Source organism: Cibotium barometz, chromosome 62, assembly GCF_041138505.1.
Source record: "Cibotium barometz isolate CiBa-2024 chromosome 62, ASM4113850v1, whole genome shotgun sequence".
Lineage (NCBI taxonomy): Eukaryota > Viridiplantae > Streptophyta > Polypodiopsida > Cyatheales > Cibotiaceae > Cibotium > Cibotium barometz.
Window position 1 is genome coordinate 1290633 of NC_141107.1, and position 26164 is coordinate 1316796.

Genomic DNA, 26164 nt, shown 5'->3' on the forward strand with positions numbered 1-26164 from the left:
TTGCTTGGGGACAACTTTGAATTGCTTTATTCTTACCTTGAGTAGTTGAGGGCTTTTTGATTTGCTTTATTTTAATTGTGTGTACTTGAGGGCTCTATATTGCTACCATGTGGGTAGCTCTACTTGCATGCTTTTGTGAAAGGGTCCTAGGCTACCCAAGGTAAAAATGTCCAGAACCACTTAAGACAATGTGTGCATTTAGCCATGCCTTTAAGGAGATAAACTCAAGACAATAACTTCTCAATGTGGAATGGCTCGTAATAGAGCTACCTTGCCATATCCACCTCCCGATATGGATGGTCTCTTCTCCACTTTCTCTACCTCTTTTGGAAAGCCATCATTACCAATTTGTTGTACTTGAACTTTGCGCTACCCCTAATTTACCTCAATTTCAATATTGTACTATCGACTCAATGATTATGTTTTATAATCCTAAACTATTGGTTACCACCAAAGACATTGTGGTTTACCGGATTAATCAACTCATTTGAAACAACCTTATTAGGCACATTAGAGTATGAGGTGAAACATAAACACCCATCATGACAACATTAGCAATCGCTTGAGGCGTACTGATGGTAGGTGTACTTCATTCTTGTCTCCACTTGCAATTTGTGCATGGCATATAATTATCACACATTTCAATACAAGCAAGCTCAATGGAAATGTGCTGCTCTCCAAAGTGAGCACCTCCCACATAGGCAATTTTGGCTTGACTTAATCAGCCAATTATGGAAAGCCCAAGAAACATGGTGCTACGCATGGTCCACATGGAACAGTTTAATAGGGCTGTGAAAAAAAAAAAAAAACACACTCAGAAAGTACTCAGTAATGTCCAGAGTGTATAGTAGTGTGCTTTAAAGAAAGCAAACATTGACAAAAAATGAAGCAGGAACTGGGCTTGCTGCCACTAAAATGACCTGTAAAACAAATGGTGGACACATTGACCGTAGTCTCCAGAGAATAAGAAAAGAAGTTAAGTGTTTGACAAGTAATAAAACCCTCATAAAGACAAAATCTTTGCCCAAAGTTCTCTTTGCGAAAGGTGCAAATTGCCTGATATCAACATCCTGAGAAAAAGACAGCACTTGGACCACTTATTTGTCTTCCTGAAATTCGCATGCCTCTAATGCTTTAAAGCATGTGTTTTTCTGACTCAATGGTGGGATATTAAAGCTGTGGGAGGTCCTCCCTACTCATATTGGAAAAACCACACATGCATTGGAACACAGCAGTAATTCATAAAGGTCTCCCACATTCAAAATGCTCTGTTATCAAGTTTGTTGTTGGCTATGACTAAGCACACTACACTAGAAGCACGAGCATCTTCCGCATGCATTCCTGCTATTCTGTTGACAGAGACTAATGAACCCAGACCCATAAAAAACTGCGCTTGTAATCCAAGTCTCATGTTGACATGAAAGAAAAAATATTTCCTTCAAAAGGGTCTAGAAGCCCTCTTTTCTGCAAGCAGACCAAAGATCTGTAAGGGATCCCAATATGTAAAGAAGCCTTGATCCTTTGTGCATCTTAGAGTGTAATACGTGCACACAGCCGCCATTTCTTATCAGGAAGACCGAGCATGGTTTCAAACACCCAGATGTCCTCAACCAAAATCTGAAAAGCAGAAAAGAAGAAAAGAAATTTCAATCACAATTTGTGTTGTTGACAACAAATCTTCACACACCCCCCATCCTGAAAAAGAAAACTTTTTTTATAGCTGAAAGAGAGAGGAGCCATTAGCCCCTAAATGGACTCTATTCGACCTCTACTCAGCTAGACCTTAATCCCCTTCTAAACAGAGGTGAGTGTGGGCAGTAATTAACCAGATGGAAGACATAGTATGTACATGATAGGTTTGAGTGCCTTCAATAGCCTTGCATGGTTTGCACAAGATAGTGCCCTCTTGTGATTGTTTGACAAGATTTGATCAATTTGGGCCAGTTTAACCAATTCTGAGCAGTTTTGTGACTAGACTTGACCGGTATGTGACTTGCATTGACCAGAGTTGACCAACCTTTGCCTTTCGTCGATGGACTATGGAAGAAGGATATATTAATGTTTAACAATCAAAAGCCTGCTTTTGATTACTTTTGGCCACAAACAAGACAAAAAAATGTGTTGGGGTGTGCACAAGTGAGCGTGGGTGACCACATTCTTTGTCACAGGAAACAATGTTAGGGTTGCTCTGATACCAACTGTGAAAAATCTTCCCTAAACACAGCTGAAAACCAAGGTTAGTGTTAAACCAAATCATGAGGTAGCAGACTAGCTCACCTCCCAACTGCAACCAACATCCACTGATCTCCCTCGAGCCAAGGCTAGGGCTTCCTACACAATCCCATAGGTCCGTGTCTAACTCCAGCGTCCCATACCACCGAAGCCAGCTTGAAAGCCTTGGACACACCAACATACGTACTCGCCATCTGCAAGGCATGAGCATGCTTGCTCTCCTGGTCCAAGCCAGACCATCAATGGTGCATCTACACAACTGTGTCTCATAATAACCCAAGCTCTCACTTATATAGTGATAACTACGCCATAAATAGCTAACTTGCCATAATAGGCCATTACGCTTGTTTTATCAATCCAAGAACCCTAGCCAAGTATCTGTTTGCTAATCCCTAATACCGGGGCCCTGACCCCGCCGGATTAGGTCCCTAATCCATAGATTAGTGTCCAGGTACATAACAGGATAGTGTCCAGGTACATAACAGGAAGCCCCCTCCATATCCATTGAGCCAACACTTCTATCCCCCCTCCTTTACTCCATCTTCATGGAAGGCCTCTTGCTATTGAAGTCCCACCGTCCATGTTCTCTCATTCACTGATCCTGAGGTAAAGAAAATTCTAACCCAAGACGTATACATAGGATGAAAGATGTGTGAAAAGTTTCAGAAAGGCACTCAGCAAATGTGTAAGATGGCCCACAGTTGCATTATTAATTGACTTCCTATACTGTCTAATTACAATTAGAGGACGCCTCAAACGGGTCAGTGAACACCAGAAGCAACATAAAACAAAGATACCTGTTTGTCAGGATCACCAGCTACCAGATTCCCATCTTTATCAAAAGCTCCGAATTTCTGTGCCAGTGAAGAACATCAGAAGACAAAAAAGCCAAAGATGAGTGGTCAAATGTTATACAACATGACGCAGGCAATGAAAAAAGCACACCTCCTTCAAGTGCACATTATAAGATGGCTATCCATGGAAGGCATGACTACCCATGGAAAAGATCACCTCACACTAAACCTTCTTTAAAAGCAAGTTACAGACCCCGCTAATCTTTCAACACCATACGTACTTGATTGCATCGTATCATCAATGTAAGCTGTATAAAAGCATTGTCAAGATTTTTTTTATCTGTTGCAGCCTGCAGAAAATGTAGAATTCAACACAAACCCATGCAAATTCTTTACATGAAAGCACACCCTGGAGCACACAATCTTCTACAAGATTTTGCATGAAATTTTCTAGCATACCAGTAAAAGTACAAACAGTGTGATGACTAGTCATATTAAGCAGATCAAATTTTATTATGAACCCCAAAATTTTGAGGTTTGTTTGTTTATATATACTTTGATGATAAAATATTAATAATTTGACTTGTAGTATTGATGGGGCCTATTTCATCATCAAGGAAGCATTGTGCACACATGCACAAATGTTAGGCTACCTGAAATAATAAAGGCATTTTATATGTATGTGTGTACATGCATGTGTTTTCAAAAATTTCGTTAAGTAAAACTATGAACATTTTGATGAATAAAGGTGGATCCAACCATTCGTCCTTGCAGGGTTTGTATCTTGAGTGGACCTATTGTCTCCCAATGGACACGTGCCCACACACCCTCCCTTTGCTTCAGTTCCTTTTTCAATATCTGAGAAAAAGCAAGAAATTTTACAAACCCACAGATGAAATTATGACTATTCTTGTGACTTGCTTTCACCAACAAAAAATAATAAGAATAAATTTATAGAGCAGATGGCCCTCCCATTCGGAGACTTGAACTAAAGCAAAACATGTTTCTTCATCTCAAAACAAAGCACTTGGTAATCAAGAAAGGCTCACGGAAAACATATTTTCTGTGACCAGCTGCCTCAGGATATTCCGATCTCCTTCAGCAATAGCATAATTTATCTGTCAACAATTGGAGTGTAAGAAAACAACAATTGAAGTGTTCAAACACATTAAGAGTATGTCTTCATGCAGAAGGCTATGCTCACACTGCACAACAACCGAGTCAAAATTGATTACTCTGCTTCTAAAATACTTTCTTTCAACAAATAGCTGCAACCCCTCATTGTGGCTCCAGGCTGAAGCCTAGATGGCCATGTGGAAAAAGTAAACGAGGTCAGTTTAGAGTTGAGAGAGGATGCACAGTTCATGTGAGGGTAACTTCTTACCAGTCACTCAGCCTGGTCCATCTATATGGGTTGTACCAGATTAGAAGGGCGGACCATCTATATGGGTTGTACCAGATTAGACTCCCAGACCCAAGGTGGCCTTGTCCACCCACCAAGCGCCCATGCTAGCAGCAAAGCTATCCAGCAAGGCTCCTCCCTGTGTCTCCCTAATGTCCATACTGCCTAGCCAAGTGCCCGACCACTCCATATTCACACCAGTTCCACATGTTCAATTTTTTCCCAAGAGATCATCCTTTCATTAGTTAAAGAAAAAGCCAGCAAGAATGGAAGAGTACAAGCACTACGAAAACGCAGTCAATATATACAAAAAAACATGAAACGGGTCCCTCCATGGCTGGCTGCTCTGGGAGGGAGGTTGCATCAGAGGGAGAGGGGGGAAAGCCACACTCGGGGCCTATAATGCCAGGAAACTCCTCCATCCTTCCTGGAAAAGGAAGGGTCCTGGGGTCCAAGCATGTGAAGGAACACCTCTTGTCTCTACTGCATGCCCTCTGACTCTGTGGTCAAGTGCTCGAAGCGCCCTCTTAAGTGTGGATGAGATCCACCCATATGGTTCGGGCGGTCTCCACACGTGTAGTCAAGTCCATCGATGGTCTCGCTGCAGCAAGCACGCCAGATGTGCCAAGCTGCCAATGAGCTCCCATCACTGGTTGGTGCCCATCCTCGGCTCCCATGGTCGAACTGAGGCAGTGGCCACTATAACCACGGAGATGTGGAGATGGCTGAGAACCAGTGCTAAGCCGCTCCCATCATCCTCATAAAGTAGGGTGTAGCCTGACCCTGCTATCTAGGTGACTGCACCCCACATGACTGCCTGTGTGGGCGACACTTGGATCAGATGTGGAGTCGAAGGATGCGCTGCGATACCTTCTCGGCCATGGGGCAACGCCATTGGCTCTCCTCGGGGGGGTGCCACCCTCTGGATATTGCTGCAAGGCTCCGCCAGATCAACCCATCGCCACTTTCCTGGGTCCCACTACACATGAACAAGAGGGCGGTCCTCCCTAAGCCATAGAGGCCAGCATGAGACGCCTCTGACCTCAAGCGGAGGAGGGTCTACAGACCACCTCCCTCCCTGGCGCCCAACAACTCCCATTCTCTGCCTGGGGGGAGACATCTCCAGGCTGCCATTCGGAGGGTAGTTGGCCCCCAGGCCAGCCGTGAAGGGGTGCTAATGATGCTACAATGGGAGAAACCAGGAGGAGGGGGGCGATCTGCTGCTCTGCAGAAATATCAAGGCCCACCTGGCAGCCCAAATAGCGTATTGCTGCACCAAATGGAATCCATCAGAACTCATCAACCAGATGCCAAGTCGAGCTAGGTGTACTCCTGCCAAGCAAAACTATTCTACTGCTGCCACAAATCAACGGAGGTTACCCTCCAAACCTGTCAAGTATGCAGCAGTGTCATTGACAAATTCTGCATCTAGAAATTCCTGCATGGTGCGAATAGGAAGGCGCAGCCCTTGAAGGCCAGTATCCTATGCCTGGAGGAGGAGCTCATGGCCTCGGCCATGAAAAGAAACAAGAAGGGGTCCAGCGGGCATCCCTGGCGCACTGAGCAGGAGATTGCACAGCACAATTGCCAAATCGGCAACATGCAAATTGAACATCTGGAGTCCGATCACCCTCTCGTCAGTCTCCGCCTCCAGCCTCACCTCACCACTCTGATGCACTCCACTCAGACAGGTTTTGTCCGGGATCGGAGTATCTTGGATAACATCTTTTCAGGCACAAATCACCCCCACTAAGAACATTAATGAAGATAGGAACCATACTCTTTATTATGAAGCAGATCAGATCTCATTGGCTACTTCTAGCTCATCCAAGAGACCAAGCCTTAACACCTCGAGAAGGGGTTCCGGCCAGGAGTCGTAGGTAAGTGCTGGTCTAATCTCAAGCTTGGGGAAGCTGCTGAGAGGAGCTATGGCTGGGAGGTTAGCAAGTCAATCCCCTCCTTAAATGGTACTGGATTCTTAACAGTGTTTGATAAATAGTTTGAAGGCTAAATCTTGTTGGTTTTTATCCTCACGATACACAGATGGTATTGATCATGTAACCTAATCCTCTAGTGCATGTTTCAGGACCTACTCTTGCTGATTTCTCAGTTGTGCTTTTCCCAAAGTTTGAAAGAGAGGCAGGACTCCTTACAAGCTTTCATACACTATCTGGCCTACCAACTTTTATCAACACATTCAGATCAAATTTTTTTTAAGTGTGCCAAACAAGCATGAGCCCAAGGTGTGTCCCATCCAATTCCCTTTTTTGAGCTGCTTGGAGCTCCTACTCTCTAAATCTCCTCTTGAACACCTGAAATGGTGAGGTCTTTCACATACAGATCAAGAACCAATCACACTAACTTACCAACGGCATATATGTTAGTACTACAAGTTCAAATTCACAGATTTGAAGGAGAATCCCCTCAATCCGTTAGCCGAGTCTATTTTAGCCTGTAAAGTGGTCTTTAGCCTGCACATCTAAGCACCTTGCATTCTAAATTGGGGGGGGGGGGGGGGGGGGGGGGGGTGTGGCTCTAAGCTATTGAAACAATAATGATAACAACACATCAATTTATTTATGGCGGCACATTATCTAGAATCATAATACCATTTGGTCAACTCAAGACATGGGAAAGTCACCTTTTCAAGTGCATGGTTGGCATACTCAACATGATGGTGGAAGACATCAAGCAAAACAACACGTTGGAACTTATATAGAAGAATGCTTTATGAACTTAAACAAAAGTAGCCTTTTCAGATCTAATATACCTTGAGCATTGGACATGAAGATTCATTCAAAGCTTGATACAAGCAGTTTGCTTAGTGCATGCCTGTGTGCATAGGCATGCGGAATAAGTGATACATTGCTAGAAAATGCAAAATCTTGTATCATAAACCACTCACTCAAAGCTCAATGTGAGCAGTTCTACTAAAGCATACACAATTAGCTCCAAATACAAATCTAATCTCAAAGTGTCTCAGTTTCCCTAATTGCTTTAAACTTTTGCAAAACATTCACAAATTCTATCAATAAGCCGTGCGATAAACATGCACCACCATAGGCACATAGGCACAGCACCAAATGCATGTTCTAAACCCATGTAAATATTTCTTATGGAAAAGTGGGAGAGTAAAAGGATCTTTGGTCTAGAAGAGTACAAGCCACCATAGGCACATAGGCACAGCATGTGCACACCATATGCATGCTCTAAACCCAGGTAAATATTTCTAATGTAAAAAAATGAAGGAAGAGTAAAAGGATCTTTGGCCCAGAAGAGCTACCTCTTTATAAAGAGTACAAGCCTCAGAATAAAACTTTTGCTTTGTATATCCCGCCTTTTGACGAAGCTTAGCTACTGCATATGCAGTCTTCAACTGCTCAAAAAAGACGGGTAGTTAAGTACCTATTAACACGAAGGCATCTTAGAAAATAAATGTGAAATCAAGTCTGAAAAAGCAAAGAAATGTTGCAGGAAAGGTTAAAAAAAAGTAGTTTTGAAATAAACCATTCTGATAGTATTAATTGTGAGAATGCCCCTTGGCCAATCATATGTTTCTATTTGTAGTTCCTCTTTTACTCGTCTCCTTAGCTCCACTTTCCAACTTTCTCAGCATTGTACCACAATAAGCTAGTCTTTAACTAATGATCTTTTGATATGAACACCTACCTTTTAAGAGAGCATTCTATCTTGTGCCAGAAAAAGTTGAGCCTCATAGACAAGTCTCCAAGACATGACTTACAAGGTTAAGCTGAACATACTCGAGACTGGTCTTAGGAAACACATGCCATTTCTTTTTCCCCGTAAAATGATCCTTATATTATTTATATGAAAAACCAGCCAGCAGGCTGAAGTACATGCTCAGAACCCTCAAGAGAGTAAAAAAACACTAGTGAGGGTAGTCCCCTCCATGGCTGGCCGCTCTTGGAGGGAACTACCTCATACAAGGGGAAAGAGGGGGGCGGGGGGGGGGGGGGGCGTGCAAGCCAAATTGGTGTTGGCCTGTAATGCCAAGTGAGGTCACCGGCACTGTCCAAGAGGAAGGAGCCCTACTGCCAGATGTGTAGAAAGGCCCCTCGATGTCTCTACATGTGGTAGGAATCTCCCTGTAGCTTCCCCTGCTGGCTGGGGAGCGTATTGAATGATATATTTGTCTATATGACACAGATGGCCTCCGCTATGTGTGCGCGCGCGCGCGAGAGGGGGGGGGTGTTAGGGGCAGGTTACCTCGATGGTCTCGCCAAACGTACTAAAGAGTCGGGGGTGGGGATAGCCTCTATCCTGCAATGGGTTAGCCTGAGGGCCTGACCATCTGATGTCTCCTCATAGTGGAGGGCGGGTCCTTACTCTAACACCCCCCAAGTGATGATGTGGGAAGTATAGGGTTCAGTGCTGAGCTTAGCTATGGAGGCTTAAAGAAGTGCGCAGACATGGCTGAGGAGCGGACAATGAGAGAAAGAAAGAAAGTTGTATTAACATCTTCAAAAGGCCAAAATGAACTATGAGACCAAAAGGTTACATCATATCCATGAGGTACATCCTCCTGGGTACAAAATAGTAATAAAGAAAGATAACAAAAATCTAGAACTATAAAATCTGATCTAGGTACATGAGCAGAGAGCTCTCATATCACCCTAATACATCTCTCATGGTTTGCTGTGAAATGGTGCTCAAGGTGGTAAAACTGAGCCGGCACGAGAAGGTCCTGCGATGATGGGAGATGATGACCCGGATCCTCTTGTGGTGACGTGGCCGTGGCGAGGGCCATGGGGTCTGGGGCGTCGAGCTTTGCATAACTCAGTGGCTCTCTCGAGGGTGGGTGGATCGGCCCTCAGAGCGCTGGTCTAGAAGAAGTCGATGAGAGCTCTCTATGCTGGTCCTCGAGCAAGTACAACTGATTTGGATCTCGCTAAGGACTCCCTGTGTCTACGGAGCTCTAGAAGAAAAAGTCCCAGGCATCTCTGATCTAAGAAGTCCATGATCCTAGCAAGTGGTCCGAACCCAGCTTGGAAGAGAGAGTGGAACCTCCCCCGAATCTCATAGTATACAAGGCATCGGCATATGTAATGATCCTCTGTTTCAGGCTCTGTGTGACAGAGCTAGCATATCCTATCCTCTGGTGCAGCAGCCCTAGGCCCATACCTGGCAGTCTCCACTCTTAGCTGGTGGGACGAGGTGCGGATCTGGCCGATCGCACATCTCACCCCAAAAGATAGGTGTGTGTCCATGTAGCGTGGGCAGATGATGAAGCCATCCTCTGTCAGGCATAGGAGGTGATCTCTGTAGAAGGCCATCTTCGTCCCCAGTGGACGACTATGTGAACTCCCATGTCCTCTGAATATCTAGTCTGACAATATCCTTCTTGATAACCCTATTTCGCTGTGTGCGGCTGAGAGCAAAAGATAGGGCCTCTATGCTGTACTAGAATGGGGGGACTGCCTCCATCTGCATGCCATGCATCCAAACCAAGTGCCTAGCTATGCATACCAACACGTTGTATCACCCCGGGTGTCAACTGTCTCGAGGACTCCAGGGCTAGCCGGGGGTATCTATCTAGCGGAAGCTCCCATAGCCTGTGCTAGTATGTCATTGTTTGGAATAGAGCCTCTGTCTGTTACGACCTTGTGTTTTTCCCTCTGGACAACAAGCAGGTGGGCACGGGCACGGACACAAGATGGACAATGTGAACAGACATCAGTTTGGATATAAAAAGGAAACCCATATATGGTGGCCAGCCCAAGTGTGAAAGGGGACAAAAGGGATTTTTAAAGTTTATAAGGTTTAATAACCTTTCATGACTTAAAAATATTATTATTGGAGGCATGCGTTTTTTTTCTTTGCTTTTGGCTTTTTGAGAAAAACGATTTGAATCGCATGTTTATAAAAAGGCGAGGGTTGGCCATGTGACGGGAGGTGGTCGCCGTGTGGTCAGCGGCATAGCAGCCAGGTACGGGACGGGACGTATAATACGGCAAAGTATAATACGCGTATTATACGTCTTTTTTACGGGGCCAAAATAAAAAACGCCGTTTTTTTTTTTAAATAAAAAACACTAGTTTAATTACATTTGGTCGAGAGAGAGAGAGAGAGAGAGAGAGAGAGAGAGAGAGAGAGAGAGAGAGAGAGAGAGAATGTAAGAGTCAAGACTTAAGACAGAGAGAATCTTCAATCGAGAGAGAGAGAGAGTTATCTTGTTGCCTTGGGGGCCTGAGCAAGGGTGGGAGAGAGGGGGAGCGGCGAGCAGGGGCGAACGAGCAGAGATGAGAGAGAGAGAGAGAGAGAGAGAGAGAGAGAGAGAGAGAGAGAGAGTACAAGGGGGGCGACCAGCACAACGAGGAAGCGAACGAAGGGGGAGAGGGGGAGCGGCGAGCAGGGGCGCAGAGATGAGAGAGAGAGTACCGTACCGTGTGAGGTTGGAACTTGGGCGTCAGGTTCGGGAAGCAGCAGAGCGCACGCGGATCCCAAAAAAGCCCAGGCATAACGTTAAACGTTAGCCTGGCAAATTTTTTAATAAAAAAAAAACCTCACGGTTTTTTTCAAAAGGATGTTTTTTATCCAAAAAAAACGTCCCGTCGAGTATTTTTTATAAAAAACGCGTTTTATAGCTGCTATGGTCAGCGGCGAGTGCCGGTTGGTGGTCATCGTTGGGCAGGTCGCCGTATGGAGTCGGCGCTGCTACGCACACGTGTGGAAGACCAGGGTGCTGCTGCGCACATGGGCTACAGCCAGGCGGGCTACAGTCAGCTACGGGCGCTAGGTGGGCTGCAGCCAGTCAGGGCAACCAGGCGGGTGTCAGGTGGGAAGCTCTCTACGCCAGGTGGTTGCACGAATGGGCACGTATGGGCTTCAGCTAGCAACAGGCGCAAGGCGGGAGACTCTCTACAACCAGGAGGACTGCAGGCGGCCACAGAGGCACAAGGGCTGAACAGCACGACTCTATCTCTCTCTTGGAAGGAGGCAAGCCGAAGGAGGCGCCGAGGGGCTAATAGCCAAGGGGTTTTCTCTCTCTCTCTCTTTGCGAGCAGGTGGGGTTGCAGGAAATACACAGCTGAGTGACCTTTCTGCCCGCTGTGCTCGCACTGTGCACCCTGCCCGCTGTGGACCATACTAGCACGGCATGGGAGACGTCCAGTCAGAGTACTCACCATTGAGGACATTGAGGATATCCGCCATCGACCGATGAGAGACATCTTTGGATAGTGATGTGTATGATGCTTACCTTTGTTGCTGGAGTTTTCCTCCCAGATGTTATCCATTAGGAGCTAGTACCGTACTTTTCCTCATAGTTGTTTCTGTTTCAGTTTCAGTTAGTTGTTTAGTTGTTTTTAGCTTTTCTTACACAGACATTGTATCAGATCCACCAATTGTTGTAACCTTTTTGGTCTCATAGGTCATTTTGGCCTTCTGAAGACGTTAATATATCATTTCATTTCTCTCTCTCTCTCTCTCTCTCTCTCTCTCTCTCTCTCTCTCTCTCTCTCTCTCTCTCTCTGGGTTTTTTTCATTTTCTGGGTTTTTTTATCCAGACATTGTATCAGATCCACCATGATGTAACTTTTGGTCTCATAGGTCATTATGGCCTTTTGAAGACGTTAATATAACATTTCATTTCATTTCATTTCTCTCTCAAAAGGACTCGGTCATCTCTCTCTCTCCTCGTAGCCCCCTCCCACCACTCTCTCTGCCCGCTCTCTCTGTTCGTATCCACCTGCCTACCCGCTAGTCCCTTCACCTCACTAATCCCACCCACCCACCCCTGGCAGCGCTGCTCTGCTCTGCTCTGCTGCACTCACGCTGTGCACCCTGCCCGCTAGTCCCTTCGCCTCACCCACCCCACCCACCCCACCCCACCCTTCGTCCCACCCATCCACCCACCAACCCACCAACCCTTCCTTCGTCAGGCCCCCAAGGCAGCAACATAACTCTCTCTCTCTCTCTCTCTCTCTCTCTCTCTCTCTCTCTCTCTCTCTCTCTCAGATGCGCACATCCTCACACCAACTAGAGATTGAGACTGGCAGATTCAGAGGAGTACCAGCTGAGGCCAGGATTTGTCAGCTATGCCAGATGGAGCCAGAGACAGAGTTACATTACATATGTCACTGTCCAGTATATTATGAGATACGAGGCCGTTTTCACTGCCTGTTTAGAGAGGGTTTCGGACCACTTTCTAGAGTCATGAGATACCAGGATCAGAGATGCCTCGGATTATACTTGCTGGAGCTTCGTAGACATAGAGAGGGTCTCTTGAGAGGGAGGGGATCAGAGAGGGAGAGACACCTAGCAGATTACAGACTTCTTTCGACCAGAGATTGCGCAGTCAGGCCAGCAGGCATTGCAAATAGCCCCAGAGTATAGCCGCACCAGAGGTACACTGATTGATCGGGCTATAGAGCTAGGGCGGTCCAGGCGCCCCAAGATGAGAGGCCCATCTCGACATCGGCAGAGACTACAACAAAGGATCAGGACCATACTAGCACGGCATGGGAGACGTCCAGTCAGAGTACTCACCATGGAGGACATTGAGGATATCCGCCATCGACCGATGAGAGACATCTTTGGATAGTGATGTGTATGATGCTTACCTTTGTTGCTGGAGTTTTCCTCCTAGATGTTATCCATTAGGAGCTCCTAGTACCGTACTTTTCCTCATAGTTGTTTCAGTTTCAGTTAGTTGTTTAGTTGTTTTTAGCTTTTCTTACACAGACATTGTATCAGATCCACCAATTGTTGTAACCTTTTTGGTCTCATAGGTCATTTTGGCCTTCTGAAGACGTTAATATATCATTTCATTCTCTCTCTCTCTCTCTCTCTCTCTCTCTCTCTCTCTCTCTCTCTCTCCTCCCTGCCTGTGGGAAGCGCTGCAGAGTAATCTCGAGGAATGGCTCCGAGTCTCCAAGAGAAGCTCGAGGCTCTCGAGACGGCAATGAAGGCACTAATCAAGGAGAACAAGAAGACATCCGATTCCAACCTCAATGAGGTGGAGAACAAATTACACCGGCACATCATGGCCCTCGAAGCACGGGTCACGGACCTTGAACAAGAGAACACGGCACTCAAGGAGGAGGTGAGTGCATTGAAAGTGGAACTGGTAGCCGTCAAGAACACCGAGAAGGAAGAAGGGGAGATCAATGACAACACTCACGGCCATCAAAGAAGAGATCTCCAAGGAGATCACAAAGGGCATGGAGGGAAAACTCGAAGCCAAGCAATCAGGATGGGTTGAAGTGGTGAAGAAGAACATCCGTAAAGAAGTGAGAAAGAACACCAAATCATTCACACTACCATTGAGGAGGAGAAGATGAGGCATGCCCACCGCCTCAACATTCGAGTCACAGGTATAGCCGAGACACCCGACTCCACTCCCGAGAAAGATGGACAGCTTCTATGCATGAAGCTCGGCTACAGGGAAGAGGACCCTCTCCCCTTCACCAAAGCATGGAGAGCCGGGAAAGACTCAACACGCAAGCGAGCCCTCATCCTACAGTTTGTAGGAGAGACGGAGAGGGTCACCTTCATGAGGAAGAGGATGATTCTACGAGGATTACAAGGAGATCCCATCTATTTGGATGACGACCTTACAAGGATGCAGATAGAACACAGGAAAACATGCATGCCGAGAGTCCTACAGGCCCGGAAAGAGGGCAAGAGAGCATTCTATCGCGATGGCCGTGTCATCATCGATGGCAAGGCCACCGATTAGCACCAGGCGGCCTATGGGACATCACCTATGGAGGATCCAAATTCACAGATACACATAGCAATTTGGAACTGCAATGGAGCACTTTGGACACATCCTGGGAGGATGGAGGAGGCCATGGAGAGACGGGACATCATACTACTTACAAAGACGCACAAGAGCCTAGAGAGGGGGCTACCCAAAGTAGAGGGCTATCAGTGGGAGTTTACATACAGGGGGACCACACGGCATAGCACATCGAGAGGATCTGGAGATACAGCGGTACTCTTCAAGCGAGAGCTACAGGAGCGCCTACAGGTGGTAGCACGTGACCAGGAGGCTAGATACATGTGGATTAGACTGCAGCTCTCAACAGATAGGGTGTTATACATTACTCTATGCTACTTCTCTCCTAGAGGATTGAGATATGCCATGATAGCAGAGGAGGAGAGTAGAGGGGAGGAGAAGGACACAGGGCCATTGGGAGAGTCACCATATGTAGCCCTTTCAGATGAGATCATACACTACAACATGGGGGAAGTCCTCCTTATGGGGGACTTCAATGCACGGACACAGAGCCGACAGTGTGACATTTATGATTTCGAGCACCCCGAGGTGATGCACACACTAGAGGTGGAGGACACAGGAGCTTGCAGGGTGTCAGAGGACATGGGGCCGGATAACACCAGATATGGTCATCACTTACTTGAGCTAGGAGCGCGACACCATCTCGTTATTTATAACGGGATGAGACAGTGGCAAGATTCAGGAGCACTGACATGCTTTCCACGATCAGGGGGGGGTAGCACAGTGGACTACATCATGGGGTCCATGGAGACCACACAGGCAGTGACATCTTTCACCATCCCCCCCTGTCCTATTGGTGCAAATCACACGTACCTCTTACTGTCACTCACGAGCTCCACACCAGCACCCACACAGCCCACACAGGCATCGCATACAACTTTCTACTTCACCCATGACTTGGCAGACATATATGAGCATCATGTATATGACGGGCTATTCCAGATGGATCCCCTATCACCTCTAGACACACTCACCACCCGGCCGTCATCTCTACTACATACGGCCGCCACCCGCAGCTTCCCCCATCATACACACATTGCACACACAGATAGATATGGGAGCATGCCCTAGAATCGGTGGTATGATGATGAGTGCAGAGAGCTATATAGACACCTTCGTGCCCAGAGAGCACTGGGGACCATTACACAGAGACAAGCGAGCCGACAGATGAGGACCCTCACACGCCGTAAGAGGCGTGCATATGAGGAGGCACAGTATTGGGATATATACCACCGAAGCAGCACATTATCAAGATGGGAGACGACTTGTAGACAGGAGGCCCGTTCGACGCATGGTGGTCGCGGATCTGGAGGAGTTGCCGTTCTTTTTAGAGAGGAGCTTCAGCCACGCATCCATGTTATGCGCCGTGATGAGAGCGCGAGGTACATGTGGGTCAGTGTGAGGGCAGATGAGGGTAGACCCCTATACATTGCTATATGTTACTTTCCACCCAGCACATCTCATTATGCAGCACCCAAGGGGCAATCTCCATATATGATTCTAGATGAGGACATATGGGAGTTCTCCAGGGAGGGAGACGTTATCATACGTGGGGACTTTAATGCTCAAACGGCTCAGTACCAGACCTCCTTCTTTGACACTTCGGAGGAGATGTTGAGAGAGATAGCTGTGGAGGAGATGTGTTTGACCCAGAGATCACAGGATGAGGTGGAGTGTACTGAGTATGGGAGATAACTCTTGGAGATGGGGACTGCACATGGGGTGGCCATTTTAAATGGCCTAGAGACTTGCCAGTGGCTTTACTTGCTTTCCACACAGACATGGGGCCAACACAGTGGATTATGTTTTAGCCTTGCCAGCCTTCATCCCGAGTATCCAGGATTTTGCGATTGGCCCCAGGCCCATCGGAGTTACGGTGGATCATGCACTTCTCTCCTTTACGGTGGATTTCCACTACAGTACCTGCCAGGTTGGGCAGTCCTATCACCCAAGATATACCTTCTGTAGAGAGACTGATGGAGTATACACTGCAGAGATCTACAGCTTGTTGAGTGCAGAGGATCCACAGAGGCCATTAGCAGAGCTCACACAGATCCTGACAGAGGCTTTACATACAGCTGCAGCGACGGCCTTCCCACACACGCAGCCCACAGTACGACCACGTCCTGGGAGCATGCCCCAGAATAGTTGGTATGATGATGACTGTAGGGAGCTCAGAGCCCGGCTACAGAGAGAGGTGACCACAGGTGTTACTACATATAGACAGTCACGCATCATCTTCCGATGCCTCATTCGACGAAAGAAGAGAGCATTCTTAGCTCAGTTGGAGAGAGACATGTATCAGCTGTTTTTGAGTCAAGATTTTGGGGAGGCTTAGAGAGCACCCCCCGCCTCCAGCCATTACCTCTCCAGATACATGGGGCGAGTATGCAGCCTCCCTCTACACAGTACCAGAGCAGCCACCACTACCGAACCCTCCAGAGCCCTGTCCACCCACTTCTACCTTCTTCACAGCAGAGATGGTGAGGAGGGCCATCAACAGATTGCATACAGGGAGGGCACAGAATCATGAGGGCATTGTAGCCGAGCATTTCATACATGCTAGAGATATGATTGCAAACTTGCTAGCTCTCATGTTTAATAGAGCCATGTGTGAGGGGTTTCCTAGGACTTGGAGTACTTCCACGATTGTGCCGGTACTCAAGTCTGGAGATCCGAGCCTACCGACTAACTACCGCACCATTATGATTGGTCACTCGCTGGCCAAGCTATATGCCTCTATTCTTGAGCAGGAGTTGAGCAGATGGGCAGAGAGAAGGGGTCCGAGCTCAGGGACAGGTTGGTTTTAGAAGGAGATTCTCTACGTTGGATCATATCTTTACCCTCAGGGCTATCATTGAGGAGGGCAGAGCACATGGGAGGAGGATCTACTATGGCTTTGTGGATTTCCGCAAGGCCTTTGACATAGTGCCCAGAGCTAGACTGATGCGCAGGCTGCAAGACTTGGGGGTTCCATGTGAGCTCATTTGGGGTATTATGGCACTTTATGAGACAGAAGTTGGGCAGGTGCGGACTTCAGAGGGTCTCTCCCAGCCAGTACACTCCACTATAGGGGTGAAACAGGGCTGCCCGCTCTCTCCGACTCTGTTTTTTTTTTTTTCACAAAGAGACTTCTATTAAGTATGAGAAAAACATACAACAATCACAACTATAAGCCGGAAGAGAATAGAATCACCCCAATATGTAAGGTGATTTCAACCACTGAGGAGCATCATGATGCCATGTAAGACCTGTGGTACTAGAGGAAAAGAAGATGCCATGGTCCCATTCCCGCATAAATATCACACGCTTTGCCTGCGCAGAACAAGAGGGCCCCTGAATGCGAGCCCAAGTAGCCATAAGAGTGTAATTGATATCACCCCATATAGTACTAATGCATTGAGACCCAAAAATCTGGACACCCTCAATAGCCTCAGTGCATCTAGCTCTCCAGATTTGCCACGCTGTAATACTGGCAATAATCTCCCAACTGGTGTCAATCCTCTGTCTAGGGGGTGTATAATCAGAGTGAGGAACATCCTGCAATAAACCATGCTGGGCAATACCTCTACGAATGAAAAAAACAGAATCTGTACCACTCCCCTCATAAAAAAGTTGCGGACCGGACTAGGAGAGCCAAGCAACTGCCCCCCAAGTCACATACATGGCTCGGCCACTCAATTTGCCCATAAGTTGGGCTACAGGACCCCAAATCTGCTGTGCAATGCTGCATCCCCATAGACAATGTTGTACGGACTCAGAATTCATCTATGACAAGAAGGTGCTACACCGAAAACTGATCTCCATTTGATTGGTGGGGAGACCACCATGTAAGAATAACCAAAAGAAATGAGAGATCTGGCTCCTTCTGTATGAGTGCCAAAGTCTGCCAATATCTGCGTTGTATCACTGGAGAAATATCATAGCTCTCCCAATGAGGCCTGAGAGTAGGGATCCTCCTCCAATGAGTGTTTGGACTATACATTGATGAGATCTCTGATTATATTGGGACACGAGGGGACAGAGGAGCCCAGTTGGCTGGCAGTTGGATACCTCTGCTCTTATATGCTGATGATATTGTGCTTAAAGCAGACTCACCAGAGGGTATGCAGAGGCACTTGGATACTTTACATGCTTATGCACACGATAGTGGGCTCTCAGTTAACCTTGGTAAGACCAAGGTTATGGTGTTTAATACTACAGCTCCGTGGATCTGCAGCGCCTATTTTCACATATGGGCAGGAGACAGCAGAGTATGTTGACTCATACACATATCTTTGGGTGTTCACTGGGCCCACATTTTCCATGAGGGGGGCAGCAGAGGCCAGACTGACTAGAGGATATGCAGCACTAGGAGGTCTAGAGAGGATGTGCTCACAAGTACAGTTTCAAGAGCCATGCACTAAGCTATGGCTTTTTGACACGTTGGTCACATCGGGGATGCTATATGGAGTACAGATCTGGGGGCCTAGCCTAGATCGTCACAGTCGATCAGGACGCACATACGATGGATGGAGATCGATGGAGAGACCACTTGTGTCCATGATCTCCAGGATGATTCGGGCTAAGGCCTCGGTACCCCATGAGATTATTAGAGCCGAGATGGGAGCACCACCGATCGTAGTCGAGGCTCTTGCCAGGTCAGTGTCCTTCATTCATAGCACCTAGGAGCTTCCCCGGCACCGGTATGCACGACTTGCTTTAGAGTCCTCTCATCAGCTAGCCATTAGGGAAACACTTCATGTTGGTATGCGCAAATAGCATCTTGGTTTGAGCTCCATGGGTTCACTTTAGACAGACTTCCACCCTTCCGGTACTCTCTGGAGGCACCCTCTCTCACCATGACACATTCTGAGATTAGTAGAGTCATCAGACAGGACCTCATTCAGTTGGACACTAGGAGGACATGGCTAGAGCCCTCACAGGAGTTGGGGACGAAGATGGCTTTCTATAGAGACCGTCTTCTCCGCACCACTGAGGATGGCTTTATACTTAGACCGAGCTACATGGATACCCATCTGTCTCATGGATTGAGGTGCGCCATTGGGCAGATCCGCACCTCTTCACATCAGTTAGAGACGCACAGATTTAGAGGCATACCTCTCCAGAGGGGACAGGATTTGTCAGATTTGTTGGATAGAGCCAAAGACGGAGGAGCACTACATCTGTCGCTGCACAGCATATTATGAGATTCAAGAGCGCTACCATTGCCTTTTCAGAGAGGGATTCGGACCACTGGCTAGAGTCATTAGCTCCTAGGATGATTACCACTCCAGCCATATACTGTTGTACTCACTATCACTTTTGTACTCCCCCATATTCATGTATTCATGTATCCATGTACTCATCTACCCCATTTTGACTAATAGCATTAGCTTCCCACTCTCCCTAGTTGCTGCTTCCGGATGCTACCTACTGATGTATTGTAGGGCTAGATACTTACCTTCAGTTCTTTCTTTTCTTTTCCAAACAGTGTATCAGATGTCACATGGTTGTAACTTTGGTCTCATAGGTCACTTTGGCCTTTTGAAGACGTCAATATAACATTTCATTTCATTTCATTTCTCATCGTGGATTGCAAGCCTTGTTTTACGAGATTGGGATACAGAGGATCAAGCTAAGATGCACAGGATGATGTTCTTGGAAGAGATGTATTGTTTCTCTTCGTCTTGGACTTATGTGTATTCAGGGATTGCTTGACACGTCCACTATTTTTCTCTCTCTGGATTTTGGCAACCGTGCTTGGATGGTATATCTATCATGGAAACAGGACATTGGTTTTCGAGAGGAAACAAGACGTTGGTTTCGAGGAAACAGGCCTATGGTTTATGGATACAGGTCTATGGTTTATCAGATACAGGTCTTTGGTTTCATGTGGGAAACATGTCTTTGGGGGGAACCAGGGTGGAGTATGCATCTCAGTCAGCGAGCAGCTTCTATCCAAGGTTGTGGATTCTGGCACTCTGGTTCAGGGTCGAGCGCAGTGGATCATCCTTCGGGTTGGGGAAGACCGCATTGGCTTCCTCAACTTCTACGCCCCTAATGGGGCGACCGGGAGAGCTGAGTTCTGGAGCACCATTAGGCAGTCCCTCCCCATGGCAGACCATTGGTGCCTAGGGGGGGATTGCAACATGCTGGAGGATGCAGAGGACAGGATGGGGGGCAGCCAGCAGACCATTCATGGGCCGGAGCTCGCTGCCTGGGAGGAGCTAGTGCTGCAGGTGAGGCCAGGATCCGTGGACTCTCTTGGAGTTTGGCAGGATGCAGGGGAGTTTATCTTTCTCGCGCTCGGATGGACGGGCCACAGGAGTTAACCTTTCCTGCATCGACAGGTTTTACATTGATGAGTGGGCTTGCGATAGAGGTGGCACTGTGGGTATACTTGCAGGCTCTTCTTTTTCAGACCACTTTCCAATGCTTCTCCAGATCGAGGACCCTACGAGAGGAGAGCGAGGCCAGAGCGTCCGGATTCCAGATTATCTCATAGAGGATCCCGAGATTGCGACCAGAGTTGAGCAGGTCTGGCAGGAGCTTCAGTTCAGGAGAGGATCGGCAGCCAGCGATCTTGACAGGGGTTTGCAGGAGATCAGTAGGATGCTCAGACAGGCTGCCCTGGACCGTCTGGAGGCTTTCAGAGAGCAGGAGAGGAGCCTGCGGAGGAGTCTAGCTTCCTTTCAGAGACTTCAGGAGAGGGATCCTACGAGCCCTTGGATTTCAGAGCAGATGGAGTCAGCTCGCACAGAGATCAGATCCATCGAGGAGAGGAGGGTGGAGTTCCGATTCCATGCTCGGGCATCTTTTTGGACACAGGCTGGAGACAGAGTGACTCGGGATTTCTTTGAGGTGATAGGGCCTCGCTTCAGACGAGAGGGTCTCAGGCGTCTTCGGCAGGCTGATGGCCAGGTAGTGGTGGATCCCCCCAGGGTTCGGGCGATCGCCACAGATTTTTACAAGGATCTGCTCTCTGCTGAGCCAGCAGATGACAGGGTGAGAAAGGCTCGGGAGGCAGTCTGGAGCTTCACGAGACCGATTGTGCTGGCCCATTTGCAACACTCTCTTCTCTCCCCCTTCTCGGATGCGGAACTAGAGGCGGCTCTTCAGGCACTTCCTCGGGGCAAATGCCCAGGAGAGGACGGTCTCTCAGTGGCTTTCTTCTAGAGGTATTGGGATCTCTTGCATAGGGGTTTCAGATTGGCATTCCAGGAGATCATGGAGTCGGGAGACATGCCGGACAGCATGGCAGAGGGGTTGATTCACTTGATCCCCAAAGAGGGAGGAGACAGACTGGAGATTAGACAGTGGAGACCGATCACCTTGCTAGGCACGGCCTACAAGGTCCTAGCTAAGGCGATCAGCAGGCGGCTTTAGCCTCACCTTCCGGACATCATCCACTCCACGCAGACAGGCTTCATCCAGGATAGGAGCATCCTGGATAACATCTTCTCTTTCTGGGAGGCTACGGCTTTGGCTAGATTTCGGCAGGAGGATCTGGCAGTGCTCCTTCTCGACTTCAAGAAGGCATATGATCGGGTGGACTGGGCCTTCTTGGAAGGCTTCCCTCCTCAGTGGATCCGTGGGGTCTCTGCACTCTACACATCGGCTCATAGCCAGCTGCTGATACAGGGCGTGCACGGAGAGAGGTTCCAGCTCTCGCGCTCGGTGCGGCAGGGGTGCCCCTTGGCGCCCTTTCTTTTTCTTTTTGTGGCGGAGGCCATGAGCACTTTCTTGACGGCACAGGATACAGGTTTGCGGGCCTCCAGCTCCCCATTCGCACCTCGGAGGAGCTCCTAGACTCGGAGTTTGCGGATGACACTGCTGTCTATCTTCAGGGAGGGGAGAACCTCCGCCGCTTCGCCTTAGCCATGGACAGGTTTTGCAGAGCTTCGGGCGCTTTGATCAACTGGCACAAGTCGTGTGGGTTGTGGGTCAGTTCTGTGCCCCCCCCCGACTTGGAGGCCAATTGATGGGTTTCAGTGGCTCGCCCCCGGCACTACAGTGCGCTATTTGGGATGCTATGTGGGCATTGACGTATCTCCGGAGCAGCAGATAGCCCCCTTCTTCTGAGCATTCGGAAGAAGCTTCTGTATTGGAGTACCGCTCGTTTATCTTTGGCTGGCCGAGTGGTTGTGGCCAACCAGGTTCTGCTTGCTACCACGTGGTACATCACTTCTTGCTGGGCCTTCTCTCGGGCGTGCATTGGCCAGGTGCAGAGGCTCATCAGGAACTTTCTTTGGTCCGGTGGCGACGGGCGGCCCGCCAGGGCCAAGGTGGCATGGGCTGTGATCACTCAGCCGAGGGAGAGAGGCGGCCTGGGCATAGTTGATCCTATTTGTCAGAGCCGAGCTTTGCTTGGCAAGTTGGTGGTTCGTGGCCTCCTACCAGGCGCTGAGCCGTGGAAGGAGTTTCTGGTTTCCAGGATTCTCAGCCGCACTCCTTCTCTTAGCGGCCCCTGGACCCCCAGCATCAGGTGGATCTTTACAGAGCAGCGATCCAGAGGAGTGGGCCTTGGTTTCGAGGAGCGTTTTGCAGCTAGCCTTCTGAGGGCCTGGGAGCATCTAGTCTCCCCCAGGCACCGATGAGGAGCGCCTGAGGCAGCCATTGATCTGGAACCCCTTGATCCGACTTCCCAGTGGTCATATGGTTGGATCGCGATCTCATGTGTCATGGGGCCCGTTGAGCTCCGGCCCAGCCCAGTCCTTAGACGACTGGATATGTTTTCAGCAGCTGCCTCTAGAGGTTCAGGAGAGGAGACTCAGCGGGATGAGGGGCAGAGAGTTGATGAGGCAGGACATTGAGGCGGCCATCCCCCGGGAGTGGCGGACTCCAGTACAGGACCCTCCACCTCCACAGTGGATGGGCGTCTTTACTCGGCATGAGATCCTTCTAGCGGTCTGCGGCTCAGCAGAGAGAGTCGCCCCACTCACCTTCGAGGTGGGAGAGGGAGGCCAGCTTCAGAGGACCCGACTAGATTTGGATGAGTTCCAGGGTTGTATCTTTCAGAGGGTGCGGGTGGTCGGCTTTCATCAGAGACAGTGGCATGTAGACCCCTCACCGGCCTCGATAGGGGAGGACTATTCTTGGAGATTATGGGCTTGGGACAGCAGGCCTCTTATTCGCCTTCAGTGGGATCCAGGCGTGTGGCTTTGGCGAGATCCCTATTCGGCCCCTACCAGCCCAGGCACCCCCTTTTTTCAGTACACAGCGAGGCTGGGGCGGCGGATCCAGATGCACAAGATAGCGGGCACCCCGAGCATTGGCGGCGACAGGGGCTCTCCCCTGCCTTCCTTAGGGGCTTCTGGCAGCGCCTTTGGGACAGCTTCCGGCCCCGGAAGGTGACGCTTTTTCTCTGGCTTACAGCACATAGAGGACTGGCTGTGGGGGCTTGGCTAGCTTTTGGCAGACACCCAACGTCCTGCCCTCGGTGCGGCCATGCACAGGAGTCGCAGCGGCACTGCTTATGGGATTGCCCACAGGCACAGCAGGTCTGGCAGCGCGCTCTCAGGATGGTTTTTGCAGGCTCGCCAGGTGAGATGATGGTGACGTGGGGTGCGGTGGCTTGGGCCACGGACAGCGGCCCGGCCCTTGGATACGAGGACGTCCCTGGCAGTGTGACCATCCAGGTCTCTGACAGGGCGATGGCGGTGGTTCCGACGCCAGACTTCTCTTCGGCAGTCTCCCAGGAGGGGGACGGGCACAAATGGGAGATGATCAGCAGCATGACGGCTTGGCACATATGGAGAGCCGGATGCAGGGAGGCCATAGACCGCCAGGCGACTCCACCGGCGGAGGTCATACAGGCTCTCTGGGTGGACATCATTCACACCTTGAGAGGACACTGGGGGAAACTTCAGGGCGACTCGGATCGCATGAGAGATCGCCGCAAGGCGTTCCTCCGCACTTGGCAGCCTGGCCCTTTCCTCACCGCGAGGGGCGAGGATGTCACTTGGCACTACAGGCCTCCAGTTTGGCTCTTCTCACCTCCCGCATGTACTACTAGGTAGCCCCCCCTAGAGAGCGGCCAGCCACCCCACAGGGGTGGAGCTCCGATGTTCACTGTATTTATTATCCCTCCTTGTGAAGTGAGCTTTGTAGCCTTATGGCGTCTTCTCATTAACTAATAGAAGGATCGTTTTTCCAAAAAAAAAAAAAGGGCTTCAGATTGACCAGCTCCCTCCTTACCAGTATGACCCAGATTCACCATACCTCAGGCTTTCCCATGTGGACAGTAACGAGGTGCTCCGATATGATTTGCTTCAGGCACACATTAGGAACACTTGGATTACCCCGGCGCGGCCCTTGCCCATCAAGATGCAGTATTATCGGGATCACTTCCTTAGGCTCACTGAGGATGGGTTCATGCAGAGACCTAGCCTACATGGATATCTTTATGTCTCATGCCATGAGGATTGCCATTGGTCAACTCCAGGTTTCATCCCATACCCTAGAGATTGAGGCTAGCAGAGCAACGAGGATACCCAAGGAGGACAGGATTTGCAGAATATGCAGAAGAGAGGTGGAGTCCGAGGAGCATTATGTATGCCAATGCTCAATCTACTATGAGATCAGAGATACCATTGCCTTTTCAGAGAGGGGTTTGGTCCTATTAGCTGTATCATAGATTATCCAGATCAGAGATGCCTGGGCTTGTTCTTGCTGGAGTTACGATAACACAGAGAGAGCCTCCTCAAAGCACAGACCTCACGAGCCAGTTCAGCACAGCTCAGGATCACCAACTTCTTCCAACCCCAGCATGTTGTACCTACTCCACTAGCAGATCCGGCACTTCATCAGACCAGGATAGTATCTAGGAGCATAGGGGTCACTCTACCGCCAGCCACAGTGCTCCGAGCTGCGAGACGACCTCGGCCCCCTGGACCACGACCACCACCAATCCATCAGGCCCAGATCAATGTGATCCTTATACATCACCGACGCACAATGGAGACCTCTTGTTCTCAGCCTCTCTTCACTATTTCAGGTCTTGCGGCCACCCTCTCTTGCCCGATGATGGATCTCCTCCATAGACCCCTCCCCTCCATAGATTCGGGATAGAGTGCATTATGATCATTCTTGTATACTTTATAGCATGCTCCCCTAGCACTTACCTAGCACTTAGCTTCAGTTATTAGGTTTCCAGTTTCAGTTTCAGTTTTCCATGACGATGATATTTCATGGATACGTGTAATCATCTTTTGTCTCATAGGCCCATCGGGCTTTTTGTAAGAGGTAAATATAACTTTCTTTCTTTCTCTCTCTCTCTCTCTCTTCCCGGACCAGCATTGCCTAGGCCTCGTCTTGCTTGCACTCCGCAGACACGGGGACACTTTCTTGAGAGAGCTTCGATCCCAGCCACCCCAACCCCCCCCCCCCCCCTCGCCAACCAACCATCACCAGTTTCTTCTGGACCCAGGAGGTGGAGGACACCCATACAGTGGATCTTGAGGACCCACCTCTGGCTACTCCGGACCCACCTTGCCTGAGAGGTGTTACCTTGGACCGGGCCTCCGCATTCTAGCATGTCTGACGCCCCCATCCCCCCGAACGTCAACCACGATCCCCTCGTCCACTCTAGATCAAGACATGCTCCACTGCCATCGAGCTACCTTTCCACGTAACGTACCTGAGGGAGACCTCTCGGCCATACTCATTAGCCCCATGCTTCATATTTTGGCGAGTGGTATACCATCCATTGGGGGCTAATGCTCCTCTCATGTTCCATGTTTCTGGTATTCCATGATGAGTTTCCATGGACAATTTTGTATCACCCCAGTGAGATAGCTATGTTCTTTTTCTGTTTTATTTTCCATTCCATGATGAGAAATGCCATGGACATTATTGTATCACTTTGGTCTCATAGGCCCTTTGGATCTTTAGTAGACGCTTAATATATCTTTCTTTCTTTCTCTCTCCCCTATGTCTACCTTGGTGTCACTATCAGAGGCCCACGCTTCACCATGCTTCCCGTAGCACATG

At 48.9% G+C, this 26164-nt stretch overlaps 1 protein-coding gene across 3 annotated transcripts in view; it reads right to left on the reverse strand.

Moving 5' to 3' along the window:
- Nucleotides 1-486: 486 nt before the first annotated feature.
- LOC147604002 (Mitochondrial inner membrane translocase complex, subunit Tim44-related protein) overlaps nucleotides 487-26164 on the reverse strand; it is a 115293-nt gene continuing 89615 nt past the window's right edge. For all 3 annotated transcript variants that reach the window (XM_086795202.1, XM_086795203.1, XM_086795201.1), the window contains 6 exons: nucleotides 7712-7804; nucleotides 4076-4144; nucleotides 3786-3884; nucleotides 3308-3376; nucleotides 3030-3086; nucleotides 487-1617 (listed from right to left, as the gene is read on the reverse strand). In XM_086795202.1, coding sequence (XP_086651328.1) covers nucleotides 1531-1617; nucleotides 3030-3086; nucleotides 3308-3376; nucleotides 3786-3884; nucleotides 4076-4144; nucleotides 7712-7804 — 474 coding nt within the window. In that variant the 3' untranslated portion in view covers nucleotides 487-1530. The remainder of the gene's footprint in view (nucleotides 1618-3029; nucleotides 3087-3307; nucleotides 3377-3785; nucleotides 3885-4075; nucleotides 4145-7711; nucleotides 7805-26164) is intronic.